This window comes from Otolemur garnettii, unplaced genomic scaffold (genome assembly GCF_000181295.1).
Source record: "Otolemur garnettii isolate 467f Iridium unplaced genomic scaffold, OtoGar3 scaffold00001, whole genome shotgun sequence".
Taxonomy (NCBI): Eukaryota; Metazoa; Chordata; class Mammalia; order Primates; family Galagidae; genus Otolemur; species Otolemur garnettii.
In genome coordinates, this window is record NW_003852396.1 from 28,044,551 (window position 1) to 28,065,985 (window position 21,435).

The 21,435-nt window shown below is 43.6% G+C and overlaps 1 protein-coding gene across 2 annotated transcripts in view; it reads left to right on the forward strand.

The window, feature by feature from the left end:
* The first annotated feature begins 7,137 nt into the window (after positions 1 to 7,137).
* The window catches only part of P4HA3 (prolyl 4-hydroxylase subunit alpha 3), a 51,506-nt gene continuing 37,208 nt past the window's right edge, over positions 7,138 to 21,435 (forward strand). For both annotated transcript variants that reach the window (XM_012801563.1, XM_003780905.2), the window contains exons 1-3: positions 7,138 to 7,388; positions 15,876 to 16,018; positions 16,892 to 17,115. In XM_012801563.1, coding sequence (XP_012657017.1) covers positions 7,189 to 7,388; positions 15,876 to 16,018; positions 16,892 to 17,115 — 567 coding nt within the window. In that variant the 5' untranslated portion in view covers positions 7,138 to 7,188. The remainder of the gene's footprint in view (positions 7,389 to 15,875; positions 16,019 to 16,891; positions 17,116 to 21,435) is intronic.

Consider the following 21,435-nt stretch of genomic DNA (forward strand, 5'->3'; position numbering starts at 1 on the left):
GGGTCCGGGCTGGGGATTCGAACCTGCCCCCTTAGGTGTACGTGGCTGGCGCCTTAGCCGGTTGAGTTATAGGAGCCAAGCCTCAAGTCTTTACCATCTTGCAGCTGAGTCATTTTCTAAGGGTACCCCAAGGGCCATTCAGACTGCAAGGCTGGCCTAGCTAAAAGGAAGCCATTTTGCTTCCAGCCTGCTTTCTGTGTATTCTATCTTAAAAGTTTAGAATTAACCTGCAGCCTGCTTACACAGCTGCTGGGCACAAGATTAGAAAACTGACCCGAGGAAAAACAGATGAAGTCTGGGAAATAGGCCAACTGCAGACTGCTGATGACAAGATCCACCAGACAACCTATTGTCTTCTGATAACCATAAAGCAAATCATGATGACTTTGCACAAAGCTTCCTTTCTGCTACCAACCCCTTTTACCCCTTCCCTTTATAAGTTTCTCAGTAAACAGAGATGAGGAGTTGGTCTTTGAGACAATAGCCTGCCATCTCCGGCTGCTGGCACTTTGAATAAACCACCTTTCCTTCACCAACACTGACCTCTTGTGTTTGGTTCTGGGTTTGCAGACAGCTTAACCTGCACTTAACCAGCAATACCTTCATCTCAGTGAACTTCAGTTTTGTCACCTGTAAATTGCAGAAGGCCAATGCACACGGCATAGGCTTATTGTGAGGAATAAAGGATGCAAATATTATAAAAGTTCTGGCAGAGAACTAGTGCATAGAGGACCCTTGATAAAGGGATTGATGGGATGTTTTGAAAGTTCTTTCTACTTCATTGGTTTTATTTTTTTTAAATGAGTACCTAACGATTGCCAAGGCACAGTCTTGCCTACATGAAGCATATGATGCAATAGAGCAGATAGCCATTAATTACACAAATAAAAGACCAGCCACCGTAGCTCATGCCTGTAATCCTAGCACTTTGGGAAGCCAAGGCAGGTAGATTGCTTGAGCTCAGGAGTTCAAGACCAGCTGAGCAAGAGTGAGACCTCATCTCTACTAGAAACAGAAAAACTAGCCAGGCCTTGTGGCGGGTGGCTGTAATCCCAGCTATGTGGGAGGCTCAGGCAACAAGATCCCTTGAGTCCAAGACTTTTAGGTTACAGTGAGCTATGATGCCATGGCCCTCTACCCAGGGTCACCAAGTGAGACTCCCCCTCACCAAAAAAAAAAAAAAAAAAAAAAAAAAAAAAAATTATACAAATAAGAAATTATAATTGTCATAAATGCCACAAAAGGAAAATATAGGGTGTGTTTTGAGTAATACGGGGACTCAAACAGAGTCTGCAGACAAATAAAATGTCTGTGAGGAAATGACTCAAAGGACAAGAAGGAGTTAGTCAGAAATTCTGCATGAATCAGCGAGAGCTTGGCAAGGGGAGGAGATGAAAAGGCCAGAGGCGAGCACGGCTGCAGTGCAGCGGGTAGGGAGGCATGGCACAACCTGGAGCTAAGCATGATTATCATTGCTGGAGAAGCCTTTCTCTTTTCTTGCTTTGACATTTATTGGAAAATCTTGATCTTTCCCTCAACTCCTTTATTTCTACCTCCATTTTCTTTCCATTTGTGCACTAAAAAGTCAATGATAGCAACATTTCCTTAATGAAAGCTCATACACATTTTTTACTTTTTTAACATTCAGAAATAAGGATGGTCTAATAATACAGGATCAAAAAATAAAAAACAAACCAAAAAAAAAAAAACACCTCAATTTACTAAACAGGAACACAGGAACGTTAAGTTGACCCTTTACAAATTTAGCAGTGCTTGGGAAATATCCATTTTAATGTCATGTAATTATTTGTACTTGTGGCATAATTTAGTTAAATTTTAGTTTAGTTAAACATGGAACCTGCGTTACTTAGTCACTCCCCTCTAAACCAGGCATGGTGGCTCATCCCTGTAATCCCAGGACTTTGGGAGAGGCTGAGGTGAGTGAATTGCTTGAGCTCAGGAGTTTGAGACCAGTCTGAACAAGAGTGAGACCCTGTCTCTACTAAAAATGTAGGCAAACTCGCTAGGCATTGTGGCAAGTGCCCATAGTCCCAGCTTCTTTGGAGGCAAGAGGATGGCTTGAACCCAGGGTTGCTGTGTGCTCTGACACCATACTACTCTACCCAGGGTTACAGAGCCAGACTGTCTCACAAAAAAAAAAAAAAAAAATCCTCTCCAATGCAGAATTAAAATATTATACTGTAGGAAATTCTTTCCAGGCATGGTGCCTCATGCCTGTAATCCTAGCACTCTGGGAGGCTGAGGCAGGTGGATTGCTTGAGTTTAGGCATTGGAGACCAGTCTGAGCAAGAGCAAGGAAACCCCCCTACCTCATCTCTTAAAAAAAAAAAAATCTGGCTTGGCATCTGCAGCACAGTGATTACAGCGCCGGCCACATACACTGACGGTGGAGGGTTCAAACACAGCCTGGGCCAGCTAACCAATGACAACTGCAATAAAAAATAGCTGGGCACAGTGCGGGCGCCAGTAGTCCCAGCTACTTGGGAGGCTGAGGCAAGAGATTTACTTAAGCCCAAGAGTTTGAAGTTTCTGTGAGCTGTGAAGCCACAGCACTCTACCAAAGTCGACATAGTGAGACTCTGTCTCAATAAAAAAAAAAAAAATCTGCTTGTGAGGAAGGTAAAATTGACTCTGTCTTATCCACTGAATGGAGTTATAAATCCTAGACAGAATGCATGGAGCAGGCATTTGAGAACTGTGTCCTTCTGCCACTTGGCCCTGGATGCATGCAGTCATGAGAAGTACATGGTAGAGTGGGGTAGCTAAAATCCCAGGTTTCTGGACACAGGACCAAAAAGGAGAGCCTTAAGGACTGGAAAATATTAAACAGATCACAGAGAGGTACAAGCTCAGGAGAGCAACTCCATAATACTTGGGCTTATGCCTGAGCTATGCATGCATGGATCTATTAGTAAATAGCATACCATAGCTGAGACATGAGATAGACCACTGCCCAGGTCCAAGACTGGCAACTGGAAGGGATCTGAATAGCACTGCAAGGGTTTTGAAAACTGAACTGACATTGGAACCAGAGCCACAAAGGAAGGTCAGAACTCGTGGCCAGAATCCAACTGAGTCAGTTGCATGCTAAAACAAAAATGTTAATATTCTCCATAAGACTTAAATAAGATGCTTTTAGTATTCAAAATGTCTAGTATTTAGTCCAAAATTACTAAGCATACAAAGAACTAGGGAAATCTCAATTCACATAAAGAAGACAATAGATAGCAATAAAGACAGAAATGTTGAAATCATCAAAGACTTTAAACTAGGTGTCATAAAATGCTCCAAGAAGTAAGAGTGAACACTTTTGAAGTGAATGGGAAGATAGAAAGTATAAAGAAAGAAATAGATGATATAAAGAGAAACCAAATGGAACTGTTAGAAATTAAATTATGCTAACCAGAATAAAAAACTTCATGGATGGACTCATTAGCAGAATAGGAAAGAGTCAGGGGACTTGAAAACAGATCTATGGAAATAGTCTAATCTAAATAAGAAAAAAAAAATTGTTTTAAAAGTGAACAGAATGGGAGGCACCTGTGGCTCAGTGGGTAGGGTGCCAGCCCCATATACCAAGGGTGGCGAGTTCAAACCTGGCCCCGGCCAAACTGCAACAAAAAATAGCCGGGCGTTGTGGCAGGTGCCTGTGGTCCCAGCTACTTGGGAGGCTGAGGCAGGAGACTTGCTTGAGCCCAAGAGTTGGAGGTTGCTGTGAGCTGTGATGCTACAGCATTCTGCCCAGGGGGACAGCCTGAGGCTCTGTCTCCAAAAAAAAAAAAAAAAAAAAAAAATGAGACTCTGTCTCTACCAAAAAAAAAAGTGAACAAAGCCTCATAGACCGTGAGAGTCTGGTTCAGGTCATCTGAATTCCAGAAGAAGAGAAAAAAAGAAGTATTTAAAGAAATAATGTTTGAATATTTCCCAAATTTGACAAAAGACATTGTTGTGGGGCCTCGCTCAGCCCTATAGGAACCGTCCCCCCACCTCCTCTACTCCTAAGACAACACAAAGGTCTTAGTTAGGCCCACCCCCTGTGTTAGTGCCAAAGGACCCTAACTCACTAAAGCCCTCTAGGCAAGCTGTAGAATTTGCCCACCTCCTAATCCCAATTTAAAAGGGGTCTCTAATTGCCCCCCATCCCCACAGACATCATTTTAGCACTACTCAGGCAGTTGCTATTCCCTTTCAATAAATCTGACCTGGATTTCTCTGCTCCTTTTGGGTCTTGTCTCTGGGCATTGCCTCTTACATCTTTCAGACATAAATCTACAAAATCAAGTTCAGTGATGCCCAAACAGAATAAATTTAAAGAAATCCATACCTATTTACATCATACTCAAACTGCTGAAAAATAAAGACAAGGAAAAAAGAAATCTTGAAACTAGCCATAGAAAAATGACAATGACTTATAGGAAAACCATGATTCAAATAACTGTGGAATTCTCATCAGAAACCATGGAAACCAGCACTTTTTTTCAAGACAGAGTTTCAGTATGTCACCCTCAGTAGAGTGCCATAGTGTCACAGCTCACAGCAACCTCCAACTCTTGGGCTTACGTGATTATCTTGCCTCAGTCTCCCAAGTAACTGGGACTACAGGTGCCCGCCACAACACCTGGCTATTTTTTGGTTGTAGTTGTCATTGTTATTTGGCAGGCCAGGCCTGGGCTGGAACCTGCCACATTCTGTGTATGTGGCTGGTGCCCTAGCTGCAGCTACAGGCACTGAACTAAGACCAGCACATTTTTAAAGTACTAAAAGAACTGTCAATCCAGAATTCTATATTCAGTAAAAACCTACTTGAAGATAAAAGTTAGAGACATTTTCAGATGAAAGACAATTAAAAGAATTCATTGCCAGCAGACTTGGTCTAAAAGATTTGCTAAGGAATTGAATCAATAATCAAACAACTTCCCACAAAGAAAAGACTAACCTTTAATGGCTTTATGGTGACTTCTTCCAAATGTTAAAGACAAATTAACTCTAATCCTTGACAAACTCTTCCCAAATATAGAAAAGGAGGAGAGACTTTTCAACTCACTCTGAGACCAATATGATTCTGATGTGAAAACCAGGCAAAGATAACACAAGAAAACAACAGACCAACATCTCTTATGAATATAGAAGCAAAATACTGAACAAAATATCAGCAAACCAAATCCAGCACCTCTGAACAAGATTATACATGATGATCAAGTAATATTTATCTCAGGAATATAAATTGGTTCAATGTATTAAAATCAATCAACATATAAACCATGTTAAGAAACTATAAGTCAAAAACAATGTGACTGAGTGGCACCTGTGGCTCAAAGGAGTAGAGGGCCAGCCCCATATACTGGAGGTGGCAGGTTCAAACCTGGCCCAGCCAAAAACTGCAAAACAAACAAACAAACAAAAAACAATATGATCATCTTAGTAGTTGCAGAAAAATGGATTCTACAGATTAAAAACACTCAGCAAAGTAGGAAAAGAAGGGAACTTCCTCAGCCTGACTGAGACATTGACAAAAAACCTTCAGCTAATATTACATATCATGGTGAATGACTGAAAGCTTTCCCCTCTAGATCTGGAATAAGATCTTGATGTCTTCTCTTGTCATTTCTATTCAAGATTATCTGGTGGTTCTAGCCAAGTCAAGTAGGTTAAACAAATAAATTAATAATAAAAAATAAAAAGCATCCATTTTGGAATGGAAAAGTAAACTATTTCTATTTGCAGATGTTATGATCATCTATATGTAAAATCATAAGAAACCCACAAAAAGCACTATTAGACCTAATGAACAAGTTCAACAAGGTTGCAGACACAAGATGAATATACAAAAATTAATTGTACTTCCATACACTTGTAATGAACAATCTGAAAATAAATTAAGAAAACAATTCCACTTATAACAGTATCAAAAAGAGAAACCATTGGCTGGGCTCCTGTAGCTCAAGTGGCTAAGGTGCCAGCCAACATACACCTAAGGTGGCGGGTTCGAATCCAGCCTGGGCCCGCCAAAACAACAATGACGGTCACAATCAAAAAATAGCCAGGTGCTGTGGCAGGCGCCTGTGGTCCCAGCTACTTGGGAGGCAGAGGCAGGAGACTCGCTTGAGCCCAGGAGTTGGAGGTTGCTGTGAGCTGTGATGCCACAGTCCTCTACCCAGGGGGATAGCTTGAGGCTCCGTCTCAAAAAAAAAAAAAAAGAGAAACCATTTATATGAAATGCCTAGAATAAAAAATCTTGGCCGGGCTCTATGGCTCATGCCTATAATCCTAGCACTCTGGGAGGTTGAAGCGGGTGGATTGCTTGAGCTCACAAGTTCAAGACCAGCCTGACCAAAAGCGAGACACCCCCCCCTCCCCAATCTCTACTAAAAATAGAAAAACTGAGGCAAGAAGATCGCTTGAGCCCGAGTTGGAGTTTGCTGTGAGCTATGATGCTACAGCACTCTACCCAGGGGACAGCTTGAGACTCTCCCTCAAAAAGAGAAAGGAAAGAAAAGAAAGAAAGAAAAGAAAAAAAGAAAAGAAAAAGAAAATCTAGAAGACCCTGTGCCTCGGTTCACACACCTGTAATCCTAGAACTGTGGTAGGTCGAGGCAGGAGGATTAGGTTCTCTGCGTCCTAGAACTGTCCTGCACTGATCCTAGCGCCCCTCACTGGCCTCACCTCCTAAGTCCTACTTGTCGGTCAGACTGCTCAAATGTCACGCCCTGCGCTAGGCATCTTCCTCTCCTCTTTGCCTGCGCAGCTATTTCCCCATACCGCGTAACTGACTCTCCGGATTCCCCTAAGGATCCAGGAGTATTTGTGTAATCCCACTCCAGCTCTGGGAAGGGTAATGTTAGCATTTGGGGGATAGCGTCACACGCCGGACATCAGTACGTTCATCACTCGCCCCATCCCCTGCCTCAGTATCCCGGAGTGTGACGGTCACAGTGGAAACACCTTCCCGGGGCTGTGATTCAGCGGAGGGCGGGCGGACGCTGAGGTTGCAGCAGCCCCCACGCCTTCCCATGAGCTCAGGGGCAGGAGACCGCGGAGGGCGAGGCGAGGCTGCGGAGCCCCGCAGGGCCGGGGGGCGGGGGCCGAGGCGGGCCGGGCCGGGGAGGGGCGGGGCGCGAGCGGCGGGCGCCAGGCAGGCGGGCCGGGGAATCAGCAGGAGCGCGGGCGATGGGTCCCAAGGCGCTGCTGGCGGCGCTGATGACTGTGCTGACGCTACGGCCAGGGGACCCCGCAGGGGCCGCGGCGCGGGGGGACACGTTCTCCGCGCTGACCAGCGTGGCGCGCGCCCTGGCGCCGGAGCGCCGGCTGCTGGGGCTGCTGCGGCGCTACCTGCGCGGGGAGGAAGCGCGGCTGCGGGACCTGACCAGGTGAGGGCTGCCAGGGTGACAGCCACAGAGGGGCCTGAGCAGAAGACACTGGGCAAGGGGTGATGTGAAGCCGAGCGTGACCCCAGACTTACTGTCGTGCTACGTGCTACGGGGGACCTCAGAACCTGTGTCACACCGTGAGACCAGGACAGTATGATGTAAGGTGGGGAATGACTCTAAGGCCCAGAGTGAACCCCCCATTCCATTGTCACCCCGTGTGGCACCCTGAGACAGGAGGCATGTGGTGTGGAGGAAAGCTGTGTCACAATGTGTGAGGCCTCAGATTCAAGTCACACACACATAGCACTCCGGATTAGTGTTGCACAGCAAAGTCGATACACTGTGGGAAAGTGTGGTGGGGTGATTCTAGGGCCACTAGGACCTCACAAAGTACTCTGTTATGCTGTGTGGGCCCCCAGGCTCTGTCACAGGGACACAGAGAGTCAGAGTAAGATGGGGAGAATAGCTGTAGCTACAGTCGTGTGGGCCTTTTGAGCAGGTGCTTTGAAATGCCATGTGACCCAGCAAACTGAGGTTTATTTGAGGAGTCAGGTAACAATCTGTGACAGTGTATGACATTTACAGGTCACTGAGACAGGATGCAAACAACACTATCCATGCTCTGCATGTGAATGGTGCGGAGTAATTGGACAGGTTACTATATGAATAAAGCTCCATGTTCATTAATTCATTCAACAGGTATACTTGACTACCTACCATGAGCCAGGCAATGGTGCCACCACCAGGATAAAATGGTAAACAAGACCCAACTCTGCCCTGGAGGAGTTTGGTTCTGTAGCATCATGACTGTTAATCAGAGATGTCCATTACCTTCTTTGTTTTCAGGTTTTCCTTCTCTTTAACACATGTAAAAGCTCTCCAACTACGAAATAAGTGATAACTGAGATGCTGTATGTGTGTGAAAGTATTTGAGATCAAGAAAGCATTGTGGAGCCAGGTGCATTGGCTGGGAGGCTGAGGTGGGTGGATTGCCTCAACTCAGGAGTTTGAGACCAGCCTTATTTATCAAGAGCAAGACCCTGTCTCTAAAAATAGCTGGGCATTGTGGCAGGCGCCTGGAGTCCCAGCTACTTGGATGGCTGAGCAAAGAGGATCCCTTGAGCCCAAGAGTTTAAGGTTGCTATGAGCTATGATACCATGCTCCCTGGCACTCTACCAAGGGTGTCAAAGTGAGAATCTGTCTAAAAAAAAAGAAGAAAGAAAGAGAAAAAGAGAGAAAGAAAGAAAGAAATAGAAAGGGAAAAGGAAAGGGAAGGAAAGATAAGAAAAGAAAAAAAAAAGAAATGAAATCTCTGTGAAAAACCAGTAATTCAGGCCAGGCCAGGCACAGTGTCTCACAAGAGTGAGGTTGAAGCTGGAGTATTGCTTGAGCACAGAAGTTTGAGACCACCTAAGCAAAGCAAGACTCCTGTCTCTATTAAAAATAGGAAAATTAGGCTGCACCTGTGGCTCAGTGGGTAGGGCACCAGCCCCATATACCGAAGGTGGCGGGTTTAAACCTGGCCCTGGCCAAAACTGCAACAAAAACATAGCCAGGTGTTATGGCAGGCACCTGTAGTCCCAGCTGCTTGGGAGGCTGAGGCAAGAGAATCACCTATGCCCAAGAGCTGGAGGTTGCTATAAGCTGTGTGATGCCACGGTACTCTACCCAGGGTGATAAAGTGAGACTCTGTCTCTAAAAAAAAATATATATATATATATATATAGATAGATAGATAGATAGTATATAAAATATATATATATATAGGAAAATTAACTGGGTGTGGTGGTGCATATCTGTAGTTCCAGCTACAGAGGAGGCTGAGGCAGGAGGATTGCCTTAGCCTAGGAATTTGAGGTTGCTGTGAGCTAGGCTAAGACCACATGTCACTCTAGTCTGGGCAACAGAGCAGGTACTGTTTCAAAAAGAAAAAAGAAAAAGCCATACTTGATGCTATAAGATACTGAGTGCTACACACACAAGCAGATGCTCACCAATGTTGTTTTTTTATACAGGGTGTCTGTAAAGTTTGTGTGTGGTTTACTATGTTAAACTATTTTAAATTGTACTTGAACTTTATGTCCACAATCAATAAACCATGGTGTTGCACACTGTGGGATAAAATATTGCAAGACTTAGCATGTTGGGGTCCTGTAATCGTGTATTGACTTCGTCATCATCAACTCTGAAAGATGATGGCTCAGCGCCTGTAGCTCAAGAGGCTAAGGCACCAGCCACATACACCAGAACTGGTGAGTTCGAATCCAGCCTGGGCCTGCCAAACAACAATGAGAACTACAACCAAAAAATAGCCAGGTGTTGTGGTGGGCGCCTGTAGTCCCAGCTACTTGGGAGGCTGAGGTAGAGAATCGCTTAAGCCCAGGAGTTGGAGATTGCTGTGAGCTGTGATGCCATAGCACTCTACTCAGGGTGACAGCTTGAGGCTCTGTCTCAAAAAAAAAAAAAAAAACTATGACAGATGAATGATTGTATATGATACTGTGTATATGAACATGTGCTGTGCCTTCTCAGCTTGAGACATCCAGAAGCCCATAACTGATAGCCAGATGTTGTGGCAGGTGCCTGTGGTCCCAGCTACTTGGCAGGCTAAGGCATGGGAATCACTTAAGCCTAAGAGCTGGAGGTTGCTTGTGAGCTGTGACACCATGGCATTCTACCCAGAGTAACAAAGTGAAACTCTGTCTCAAAAAAAAAAAAAAAGAAACCCATAACTGAGAAACAGTGCTTGTGACCATGTAACTATTTGGATAAGATTAATATTGTACTTATATCATGTGACCCTCTTGCTGAGCCAAGATGACACCACTTATAAAACTTCAAGTGTGTGCAATAGTAATACTGATTTAGAGGTGACATGGGAAGAAGGTGTTTGGGACACTATGTCTGTGAGTCCATGCAGAAGAGAATCAGGTTGTGCACAGACATGACTATGAGAGATCTTTTTATTTCCTTTGAGATGGAGTCTCACTTTATTGCCCCGGCATCACAGTTGACAACAACCTCAAACCCTTGGGGTTTCCCAAGTGGCTGAAACTAGACACTCACCACAATGCCCAGCTAGTTTTTCCATTTTTAGTAGAGATGGGTCTTGCTCTTGCTCAGGCTGGTCTCAAACTCTTGAGCTCAATCCACCTGCCTCAGCCTCCCAGAGTGCTAAGATTACAGGTGTGAGCCACCATACCTGGCCTTGATAATTTCAATAATTATTGTCATTCTTGGGAGTAGCATAGTTGCCTACTGTTTTATGAGTCCTTGTCAACAGAGCAAAATATTTTAGTTTTGTTCTTTGTCCAGATTCACTGGAGTCCAAGTTCATTGATAGAAATGAATTTTAGGGGTGGCGCCTATGGCTCAAGGAGTAGGGCGCTGGCCTTATATGCTGGAGGTGGTGGGTTCAAACCCAGCCCCAACCAAAAACTGCAACAACAATAAAAAGGAAAAGAAAAGAAATGAACTTTGGGAGCAGCGCCTGTAGCTCAGTGGATAGGGCGCCGGCCCCATATACCGAGGGTGGTGGGTTTGATCCTGGCTCTGGCCAAACTGCAATAAAAAATAGTCAGACATTGTGGCAGGTGCCTGTAGTCCCAGCTACTCAGGAGGCTGAGGCAAGAGAATTGCTTAAGTCCAGGAGTTGGAGGTTGCTGTGAGCTGTGACACTACAGCACTCTACCAAAGGCGAATAAGTGAGACTCTGTCTCTAAAGAAAAAAAAGACATGAACTTTGATTTCAGAACCCAGCATGATCCCTGCTACCCTTGTGCGTGTTCTCATACCAGTAGTCTCTTTCTGGCGTGGCTCAGATGGAGATGGGGGAGTCTGAATCCCAGTGCCAATCTTTCAGAAACAGGCTTAGGAAAGAGCGTTTGAAGAGTCTGGCCAAAGCATCTGGGCAGCCCTCCTCCAGAGACCTCTGTTTGCTGGTCTCTTTCACCACTGTCATGTCACAGCTTTCACACAGCGGGTGGTCTTTTAGAAACTTATCTCCTTTGATTTTCTCTCATACATAATGCTTCGAAATATGTTTTTATTATACTCTTAACAAATGACAAATCATTTAAACATGAGAAAACTAAAGTCTTAGCTTATCCAAGACTGTAAATCTAGTTGCAAATCCAGGCCTAGGATACAGTTGATTTGATTGTTTATTCAACTCTTTTTCCATTATGCTATGATGTCTCTTCCCTACAGACCCAGCCCTTAGCTACACCAGGTTTTATTAGCAGTCAGAGTACATAGTGGTTAAGAGTCTGGATTCAGGGGTTTAACAGAGCTTTATTTAAATCCTTGGCTCTGACCTTGGACAAAGTTTCTTTGCTTCTTTAAGTTTAGTTTTTTAATCTGTAAAATAATGATAAAAATAGTACCTACTCTTACAGGGTTGTTAGAAGGATCAAGTACCACATAACAGTATTTATCATCGTGCTTGGAATGTAGTAATTGCTAGACAAATGTTAACTCTTTATGGTTACTGTGGGTTTTAATACTGGCCAATGGGACTAGTCTCCACTTTTAGCCGTAAGTATTAATTAGGATTGTGAGAACTCAGATAAAAAGAATCAGAAAAACGCCATATTCTTTTCTCAGATGACTGATGAACAGTTAATTTGTAGTTTAGGTTGATATTTTGAAGACTGTCATTCTGTTTTCTAGTCACTGCTCTAAAACCTAGTGAACTGTGTGCTTTCTAAAACAAGGATTTTGGCAGTTTCTGCTCATTTATACATACTCCTAATCTGGTGATTTTATGTAACTTGAGATGTTATTTCTAAGGCTGTTAGTTGATATTCTTCTTTAAATTTCTAAATAGGAAAACCAAATATGTTTTGATGTTGAAACTACTCCCTACCCCAAGTTTTAAAAAAGTATGCTAGTTATAGTATATATAGTTATATACTAATATGGTACATATATATGTATATACATGTAGTTAAGCCCTGGTTTTATTGTAGTTGCCGTTTAAAACATCACCAAGAGTAAAAGAGTAAGCAGATATTTCTGTGCTAAGAATTAAGCATTTAGAATGTCTCAGAAGAACTGAGACAAAGCCATTTCTGAATTCCAAAGGAGAAACATATTGAACTGAAATAGCCCATGTATTGTGGTTGGGTAACCTGCCCACACTATGTTTAGTGCAAGGATAGTGTTGCATATTTTATGTGTAGATTCTTAAAGGAAAGAATCTGATTTTCCACTCTCAGCAGCATTTGTTAAAGCAAAAAGCCACTTAGGAAACCCTGAGGTTTGAATTCAGCCTCCAGTAACTCAGTCTCTAGATACCAGCTATTTGTGCAGAGGCTGGGCAGAGAGCCAACTTTTCGATTCTAAACCAACCTCAGTTATCAGTTGAAAGATTTTTTTTCATTTTTCTCCGTGTGGCAGAAAAATGGCATATCTGAACACTGCATTGAATAGATGTGCTATGGTAGAGATCAAACCCCTAGCCTGAACAAACAACTCCGGAATGCAAAGCAGGGTGCAAAGAGAACAAAGGAACAGTATTTTTTATTTTATGAGTGACTTGGGGCAAACATTCACCTTTCTGGCTTATCTCTTTCCCTTTGTATCTCAGTTTTCCTCTGATGTCTGTCAAACATTAGTTGTTAAGCTAATGAGGAATCCATTTTTTCAGTTGTGAAAAATGGGATGGGAAGAAATTATAGAATGTGCATCCTGAAAGTTATCCATAGAAAGATGAAACCTGTTCTTTCATTTTACAGAAGCAGAAATGGGGGCATGGTTAGAGACTGGGTCCTAATAAGTCTCAGGTCTCCTCCCAGCTCCATCCTTTCCGACTGTTTTATAAATGTCCCTGCTCTCTCACCCTCAATTGTTCCTGGACTCTTACTCTTCAAGCTGGACTTAAGCCCAAGTCTCCGCTTGTAAGTTTTTTCATCTAGCGGTGGAATATCTTTCGCTAAGTAGTTCCATATGGAGCTGAAGCAGGAAATAATGGGTAGTAAAAAAGATCCCACACCCTGAAGGCTGGTTTAGTTTCAAATCCCTAAAGTTGCAGCTCACAAACAGCCCTGTCTTTGGGATCAGAGACACCCTGGGATTTGACAGCCTTCTCATTTCCTCCCTGGGGCACCCAGGCCCCCATTCTTAGTCCTTAGTCTCTGTTGAACTGAACATTTGGCTCCTTGGAAGCCCCGGCTTCAATTTCAAGTTCCATTTCAGAATTGAGGACCCCATTCTTTAGAAATCCTCAGATCAGACTCTGCTCCTGGGGCCTGAAATCCTCCACCTGGCCACTTTCTCTGTTTTTCTCTTTCATCCCTTTCTGCATACAGAAGCTCCTCACGCTTGCCAAAGGACTTGTAGTCTCATGTGCTCTTGTACACACCCATATTTTCTTCTCACTATGCCTGAAGTCTTTTTAAAAAACTTTTCGAAATCAATAATTTTAAAACAAGAGGAAAATAATCTTACAGGGCAGGACTAGTCCTCTTTATTATAGATTATAAATTTCAGTAATATAAATTCCACCAGTTTGTTAGAAATGGAATAGCCGTCATACACTGAGAAAGGAAACAGCGTCTTCCGCCTATATAAACATTCTTGGCTATCTGGGGAGAGGAGAAATCAACTAGAAAGATGATCACTTTAAGCTCCACTTTAAGCTTTCTGGCCGCTTTCTGTGATAGTTGCCCAGCTGGACAGGTTGGAAGTGTGCTGGACAACTCCATCTCTTTATCCCCATATCTGTCATCAGCACTTTCTATATTGTCTACTTGCTAAACACCTCCCTTGAATACATCCCAGAATGTGCCCCCACTGTCACTGTACGGTTCGGACTCTCCTTGTCTCTTGCTTGCAGTTTTGGATTAGCGTCCTCACCAGCCTTTCTGTCTCTAGTTACTTCCACTTCTGAATCTTCCTCCCCACCCTCACACAGATTTATACTGCCTATGTGAACAAGTCATGCCACTCTCACCTAAGCCTTCCTTGCCCTGCTCTGGCCAAACTAATCGCCCCCTCTTTGCTGCCCAAACCCTGTTCCACCAAAGAGTGGTGTCGCATCTGTGATGTAATTGCATAATATTTGTCTTTCTTACCCACTAGACTGTGGGTCCTTGAAATCAAAGTTATTGCCTTATTCAAAACTTTGTCCCTCCCTTCTAGGAGAGTATATTTCATTCTTTCTTTCATAGAAATATGTATTAGATTATGTACCTAATTATGTATTAAGTACAGAATGATGAGGAAAAAAGTTCTTTTTTGTGCTTAAGATCTTGAGCATTAGACCCTATCTTGCCTTTGTATCCCTAGTACCCAGCAGTGAGCCTGACATTTAGCAAGCAACTGGTGTAGCTTGACTTACTGAATGAACAAATATAGGTCAAGCCTCTGTGCCTTTGCACATGTTGGCTCAAAAATCCCTCTTCTTCCCATCTTGGTTCTAGCTCCATGGGAAACAGCTCAGAACTAGGCTTCATGGTCAGGCAGACTTGGGTTGAGTAGTGTGGCTTTGCCATTTACGGACAGTGTGAGCTTGTTTTAGTTTGTTCTCTTGTAAAGTGGAAAAATAAAATCTATCCTAAGTGTCGTTGGGGGAGATTAAAAGAGACATGTTTAAATCACTTGAGAGGATGCTTAGGACGTGGCAAGAGCTCAGTAAGTAGGCTCAGATCAAGTGCTACGTCTTCTGGAAGGTTTTTCTTTCCCTGTCCAACTCTACTGGGTTAGGTGCCCTGCCTACAAATGGCATCATATGCCCTCTTCTCTCATAGCACACGTCACAAGTGTCATAAATAATTCAACAGTGTTTTGGGGCCAGGATAGTGGCTCATCTCTGTAATCATAGCACTCTGGGAGACCAAGGCTGTTGCATTGCCTGAGCTTAGGAGTTCAAGACCAGCCTGAACAAGAGTGAGATCCTACTCTACTATAAATAGATCCCATCTCTACTATAAATAGAAAAACTACCTGGGCATTGTGGTGGGCACTTGTAGTCCCAGCTACTCAGGAGGCTGCAGCAAAAGGATTGTTCAAACCCAGGAGTTTGAGGTTGCTGTGAGCTATGATGACGCCACGGCACTCTACCCAGGACACAGAGTAAGACTCTGTCTCAAAAAAACAAGAGTGTTTTGAGTTTCTGCCAGATACTGAGTATTGAGTACAGACTGATGATGGAAGAAAAAATACTTTCTTGTTTGTCAACTCTTTGAGAGCTGGACCCTGTCTTGCCTCTGTAACTCTGGCATCTAGCATGGTGCCTGATGTCCAGGAATTGACTGGTATAGGCTGACTCATTCAGTGAACAGTTGCATGGACATACTTTTGTTGTAGTTGTGGTTTTCATATTCTTGCATGGATTTGTGATTAGACTGTTACATGAGTCTCAAGAGGTTCAAGAGATTCAGCATTCCAATTTTGGCCAAGCAGAATGTGTACACACTCGGCCAGCCTTCCCTAGGTGTGGCGGTTGCGACAGGAGGTAAAATCATTCCACTCTTCTCTTTCAGATTCTATGACAAGGTACTTTCTTTGCATGAGGAGTCAACAAGCCCTGTGGCTAACCCTCTGCTTGCGTTTACTCTCATCAAACGCCTGCAGTCTGACTGGAGGAATATTGTACATAGTCTGGAGGCCAGTGAGAACATCCAAGGTAACAAGGAGGAGGGCTGGAGGGTAGGAGAGAAGAGTCTATCTCCTGACTCAATGGTAAGGAGAAAGATTCTGATGGGATGTGAGGAAGGGTCATAGAGTGGGTAGGTATTCATTGATCTCCTTATCTCTAGTTAGTACAAAGAGTAAGGTCACTTGTTAATAGGTTTATATGATTAGACGTTAGGAAGCCCTTTCACATCCACCATCTCTTTTGATCTTCACTACGGTCCTGTGAGGAAGTACAGGATGTATCATCCCATTTAATGTGTGTACTGAAAATAATGGTCTTCCAGTGGTCTCTCTTTTATTAAGTTGTCACTACAGTGTGATCGGCAGCAAGATCACTTTCCTAATTTATTTCACTTTGTGGTTGACTTTAGGGAACCCTACAGGGTGAGATTTCTGGAGACTCATAGGATAGGACAATGTGATGAAGGTGTGTGCCTTGTTTTTTACCCTTCATTCACTCATTCTGAACGTTCCTCACTCAGAAAATTGCATTAAGCATTCAAGAGTGTCAGGAACTGTGCTTGCTGCTGGGAACACAAAGACAGTTAAAACATTAGCTCATGAAGTATTTGAACAGGTGGCCATACCTTGCATCATCACATGCTTACAAACTGTCTTTTTGCCATATAAAATTTCTCTGTTTATTTCATTATTCTTTTAAATTTCAGATTAATATGAAGGTGCAAATAGTTAGGTTACAGTGTTTCCATTTGTCAGGCAGAGTCCAAGTTGTAGTAGAGCCCTTCACAGGGCATATGCTGTGTACCCTTACATTGTGCCCGTAAGGTGAGAGCTTACCAATCTCCTTCCCTCCTACAACTTGTTTTTGAATGGTGGATTGGTGTTTCTACTACTTTTATAGCCCTAAAGGATGGTTATGAGAAGGTGGAGCAAGACCTTCCAGCCTTTGAAGACCTCGAAGGAGCAGCAAGGGCCCTGATGCGGCTGCAGGATGTGTACATGCTCAATGTGAAGGGCCTGGCCCGAGGTGTCTTTCAGAGAGTCACTGGCTCTGCTGTCACTGACCTGTACAGTCCCAGACAGCTCTTCTCCCTCACAGCAGACGACTGCTTCCAAGTTGGCAAGGTAATGATGCTCAGAGAGGGGGCTGATTGCTCGGCTCTGGTTTCTCACGGGTGAAATAACTATGTACTGATCACTTGTACATATTTCTAATACCATCAATTTGGGGATTTGATATTATTCCCATTTTCAGAGGAAGAAACCAAGGCTCAGAGAGGATAAATAACTTGTCTAAGATTACTCAACTTTAAGCAGCATAATTACATTTTAAACCCAGTGTTTTAACTCCAAATCTGTGCTGATTTTGGCAGCATTTTACCTATCCTAAATTGAAACGATACGGAGGTTAGTTAGTATGGCCCCTGCACTTCACTCCAGGGTGCGGACTTCAGTTGGCAAGCGCAGGCCTTGTTTTGGCCCCACAAGAGTCAGCAGAGCATTTCTAGTTCATCTCTTTGAGGATGCTCATCTTGTCACTTCACTTGCTAGCCGAGTTACTCTTTTCCCAAAGGATGTGCAGCTGGCTGGGAGGATCCGAGGCATTCAGGAAGGATTCGGGTGGACTCCCGCTGCCAATGTTTCCGGATGATACCCAGGACTCTCTAGAGCACAACTAGATCCAACGGAGTCTAACATGTTGCCTGCACTCTGCTGTCTCTGAGCAGCTTGTACATGTTGCTGTTTAATTTCTTTTCTTTCTTTTTTTTAGACAGAGCCTCAAGCTCTCCCCCTGGGTAGAGTGCCATGGCTTCACAGCTTACAGCAACCTCCAACTCCTGGGCTCAAGTGAGTCTCCTGCCTCAGCCTCCAAGTAGCTGGGACTACAGGCGCCCGCCACAACGACCGGCTATTTTTTGGTTGCAGCCATCATTGTTGTTTGGCGGGCCTGGACTGGATTCGAACCCACCACCTTAGGTCTATGTGGCTGATGCCTTAGCCACTTGAGCCACAGGCACCGAGCCTCTTTTTTTTTTTTTTGAGACAGCATCTCACTCTGTTGCCCTGGGTTGAGTGCCATGGTGTCATTATAGCTCACAGCAACCTCTAACTCCTGGCCTCAATGGATTCTCCTGCCTCCTCTGAGTGTCTGGGATTACAGGTGCCCACCACAACACTTGGCTATTTTTTCTATTTTTAATAGAGACAGGGTCTCACTCTTGCTCAGAGCTGGTCTTGAACTCCTGAGTTCAAACGATCCACCTGCCTCAGATTCCCAGACTGCTAGGATCATAGGCTTGAGCCACTGCACCCCCGCCTAAATTTTTTTTTTTAAGAAAGAGAAGACTATATGACTTTCGTCTATAACAGAGATAATTAGTGTATGGAATAATTAACCCAGTTCTAAAGGCCTGAAAATTATTTTCAGATAAAGAGACTCCAAGGTTGACTTCAGTTTGTGAGTTACTCATGTGACTATTTAAGGAGTTTGAAGATAGCAGATGTGCTATGTTGTGGGAGTAAAGGATATTTACTTATTAGTTTAGATCTTTTTGTACTAGTTACATCTTTTACCATATGTATATTTGTTCTTTTATTTAAAACATATGGGAAAGAATAAAAGAAGACCACTTTATAGCCAGGTGTTGTGGTGGATGCCTGTAGTTCCAGCTACTTGGGAGGCTGAGGCAAGAGGATCACTTGAACTCAGAAGTTTGAGGTTGCTGTGAGCTATGATGCCATGGCACTCAACTCAGGGTGACAAAGTGAGACTCTGTATCCATTAAAAAAAAAAAAAAAGGCCAGGCACAGTGGCTTACACCTGTAATCTGTAAACTCTGGTAGGCTGAGGCGGGTGGATTGCCTGAGCTCAGGAGTTCGAGACCAGCCTGAGCTAGAGGGAGACTTGTCTCTAAAAATATCCGGGCGTTGTTGTGGATGCCTATAGTCCCAGCTACTTAGGAGGCTGTGGCAAGAGAATTGCTTAAGCCCAAGAGTTTGAGGCTGCTGTGAGCTATGATGCTATAGCACTCTACTGAGGTTAACAAAGTGAGACTCTCTCTCAAAAAAAAAAAAAAAAAAAAAAGAGAGAAGACCATTTTGATCATCATGGAAGGGCCCCAGCATATCTAGATGACAGATCTCTACTTTTCAGATCAGCATCATCATTAGTGACAGTGGCAGATTTTTGAGTGAGCTGTGTTTGTTAACAAATGCTTAGCTTTTCAAAAACTTAATTGGAAAAATCTTTAAGGTTTGATGTTCTCATTCTTTCTAGTAAAATCCTATCAACCGTTCAGAAATTCTAGCTACCTTCTAAATGTAGACTTTAACACTTTATTCTTACTTGTAAATCATAGAAGATATATTAGTGCAAGATTTTTTTTTTTTTGAGCTACAAGGTAGCAGCTCTTATTTCGATAGTTTTCTGTGACAAAATATTATGGATAACAATTTAGTTCACCGTTGTTTTGGAAGATGGTTTCACATTTGAAAAGCTAAGTAGCTCCTAGTTCAGGATTTTAAAGTGTCTTTACAATATTTTCATAGGCATTTTATAGTTTCTATAGCTTCTTTATGGGCTGACAATAAAAATAATTCTTTTTTTTTTTTTTTTTTTTGAGACAGAGCCTCAAGCTGTCCCCCTGAGTAGAGTGCCATGGCATTACAGCTCACAGCAACCTCCAACTCCTGGGCTCAAGCGAGTCTCCTGCCTCCGCCTCCCAAGTAGCTGGGACCACAGGCGCCCGCCACAACGCCCAGCTATTTTTTGGTTGCAGCCGTCATTGTTGTTTGGCGGGTCCGGGCTGGGGATTCGAACCTGCCACCTTAGGTGTACGTGGCTGGCGCCTTAGCTGGTTGAGCTATAGGCGCCGAGCCAATAAAAATAATTCTTTAATGAAAAAATTAAGGCTTGGTGCCTATAGCACAGTGGTTACAGAGCCAGCCACATGCACCAAGGTTGGCAGGTTCGAACCCAGCCTGGGACAGCTAAGTAACAAGGACAATTGCAAAAAAAAAAAAAAAAAAAAAAAAAAAAAACCAGCCAGGCTGGGATTACAGGTGCCCACTACAACACTTGGCTATTTTTTCTTTTTTTTTTTTTTAAGAGACAGAGTCTCACTTTATCACCCTCAATAGAGTGCCGTAGTGTCACAGCTCACAGCAACCTCCAACTCCTGGGCTTAGGCAGTTCTCTTGCCTCAGCCTCTTGAGTAGCTGGGACTACAGGTGCCTGCCACAACGCCCAGCTATTTTTTTGTTGCAGTTTGGCCAGGGCTGGGTTCAAACCTGCCAACTTTGGTATATATATGAGGCCGGCCCCCCACTCACTGAGCCACAGGCACTGCCCTATTTTTTCTATTTTTAATAGAGGTGGGGTCTCACTCTTGCCCAGAGCTGGTCTTGAACTCCTGAGTTCAAACACCTGTAATCCTAGCTACGTGGGAGGCTGAGGCAAGAGAATTGCTTAGCCCAAGAGTTTGGTGTTGCTGTGAGCTATGATGAGATAACACTCTACAGAGGGTGACACAGTGAGACTCTGTCTCAAAAAACATTTTTTTTTTTGTAGAGACAGTGTCTTACTTTGTTGCCCTTGATAGAGTGCCATGGCATCACACAGCTCACAGCAACCTCCAACTCCTGGACTTAACGCAATTCTCTTGCCTCAGCCTCCCCAGTAGCTGGGATAACAGGTGCCTGCCACAACACCCGGCTATTTTTTGGTTGCAGTTTGGCCGGGACCGGGTTTGAACTGGCCACCTTCCATATATGGGGCTGGCGCCCTACTCACTGAGCCACAGGTGCCACCCTATTTTTTCTATTTTTAGAGATGGAGTCTTACTCTTGCTCAGAGCTGGTCTCAAAAAAATTTTTTAGATGAACTTGGACTACTACAGCAGAAAATGTATTATGTTTTCTGTCTTTTTTTTTTTTTGTAGTTTTTGGCTGGGGCTGGGATTGAACGCACCACCTCTGGGGCTGGCACCCTACTCCTTTGAGCCACAGCCACCCATATTGTGTTTTAACATTAATTTCTTCATTTGTACACTATTTGCAAACAGCCACAATTTAAATACGAGAATTGAGGGATGTGGTCTCAACTCTGATGGAGTAAAGTATGAGCAGACTGTTGTAACTGAAAGCAATTTAAGAGATCTCCAGAGAAATGGAAAGTACGACCCTAAGATCTGAGATCTGTGTGCGGTAAAAACAATTAGTGAGGGCAGACTGCAATCATGATGCCATGATGCCGCAGTCCACTGAGTTCAGAGGCAGACTTCAGGGAGGCACCAAGTTCTGAACATGTTGAGCCTTTAGTAAACCTCTTCCTGTTTGACATCAACTTGTATTTATGTAGGCATTTGTTTTTTTGTTTTTTTTTTTGAGACAGAGCCTCAAGCTGTCCCCCTGGGTAGAGTGCCATGGCATTACAGCTCACAGCAA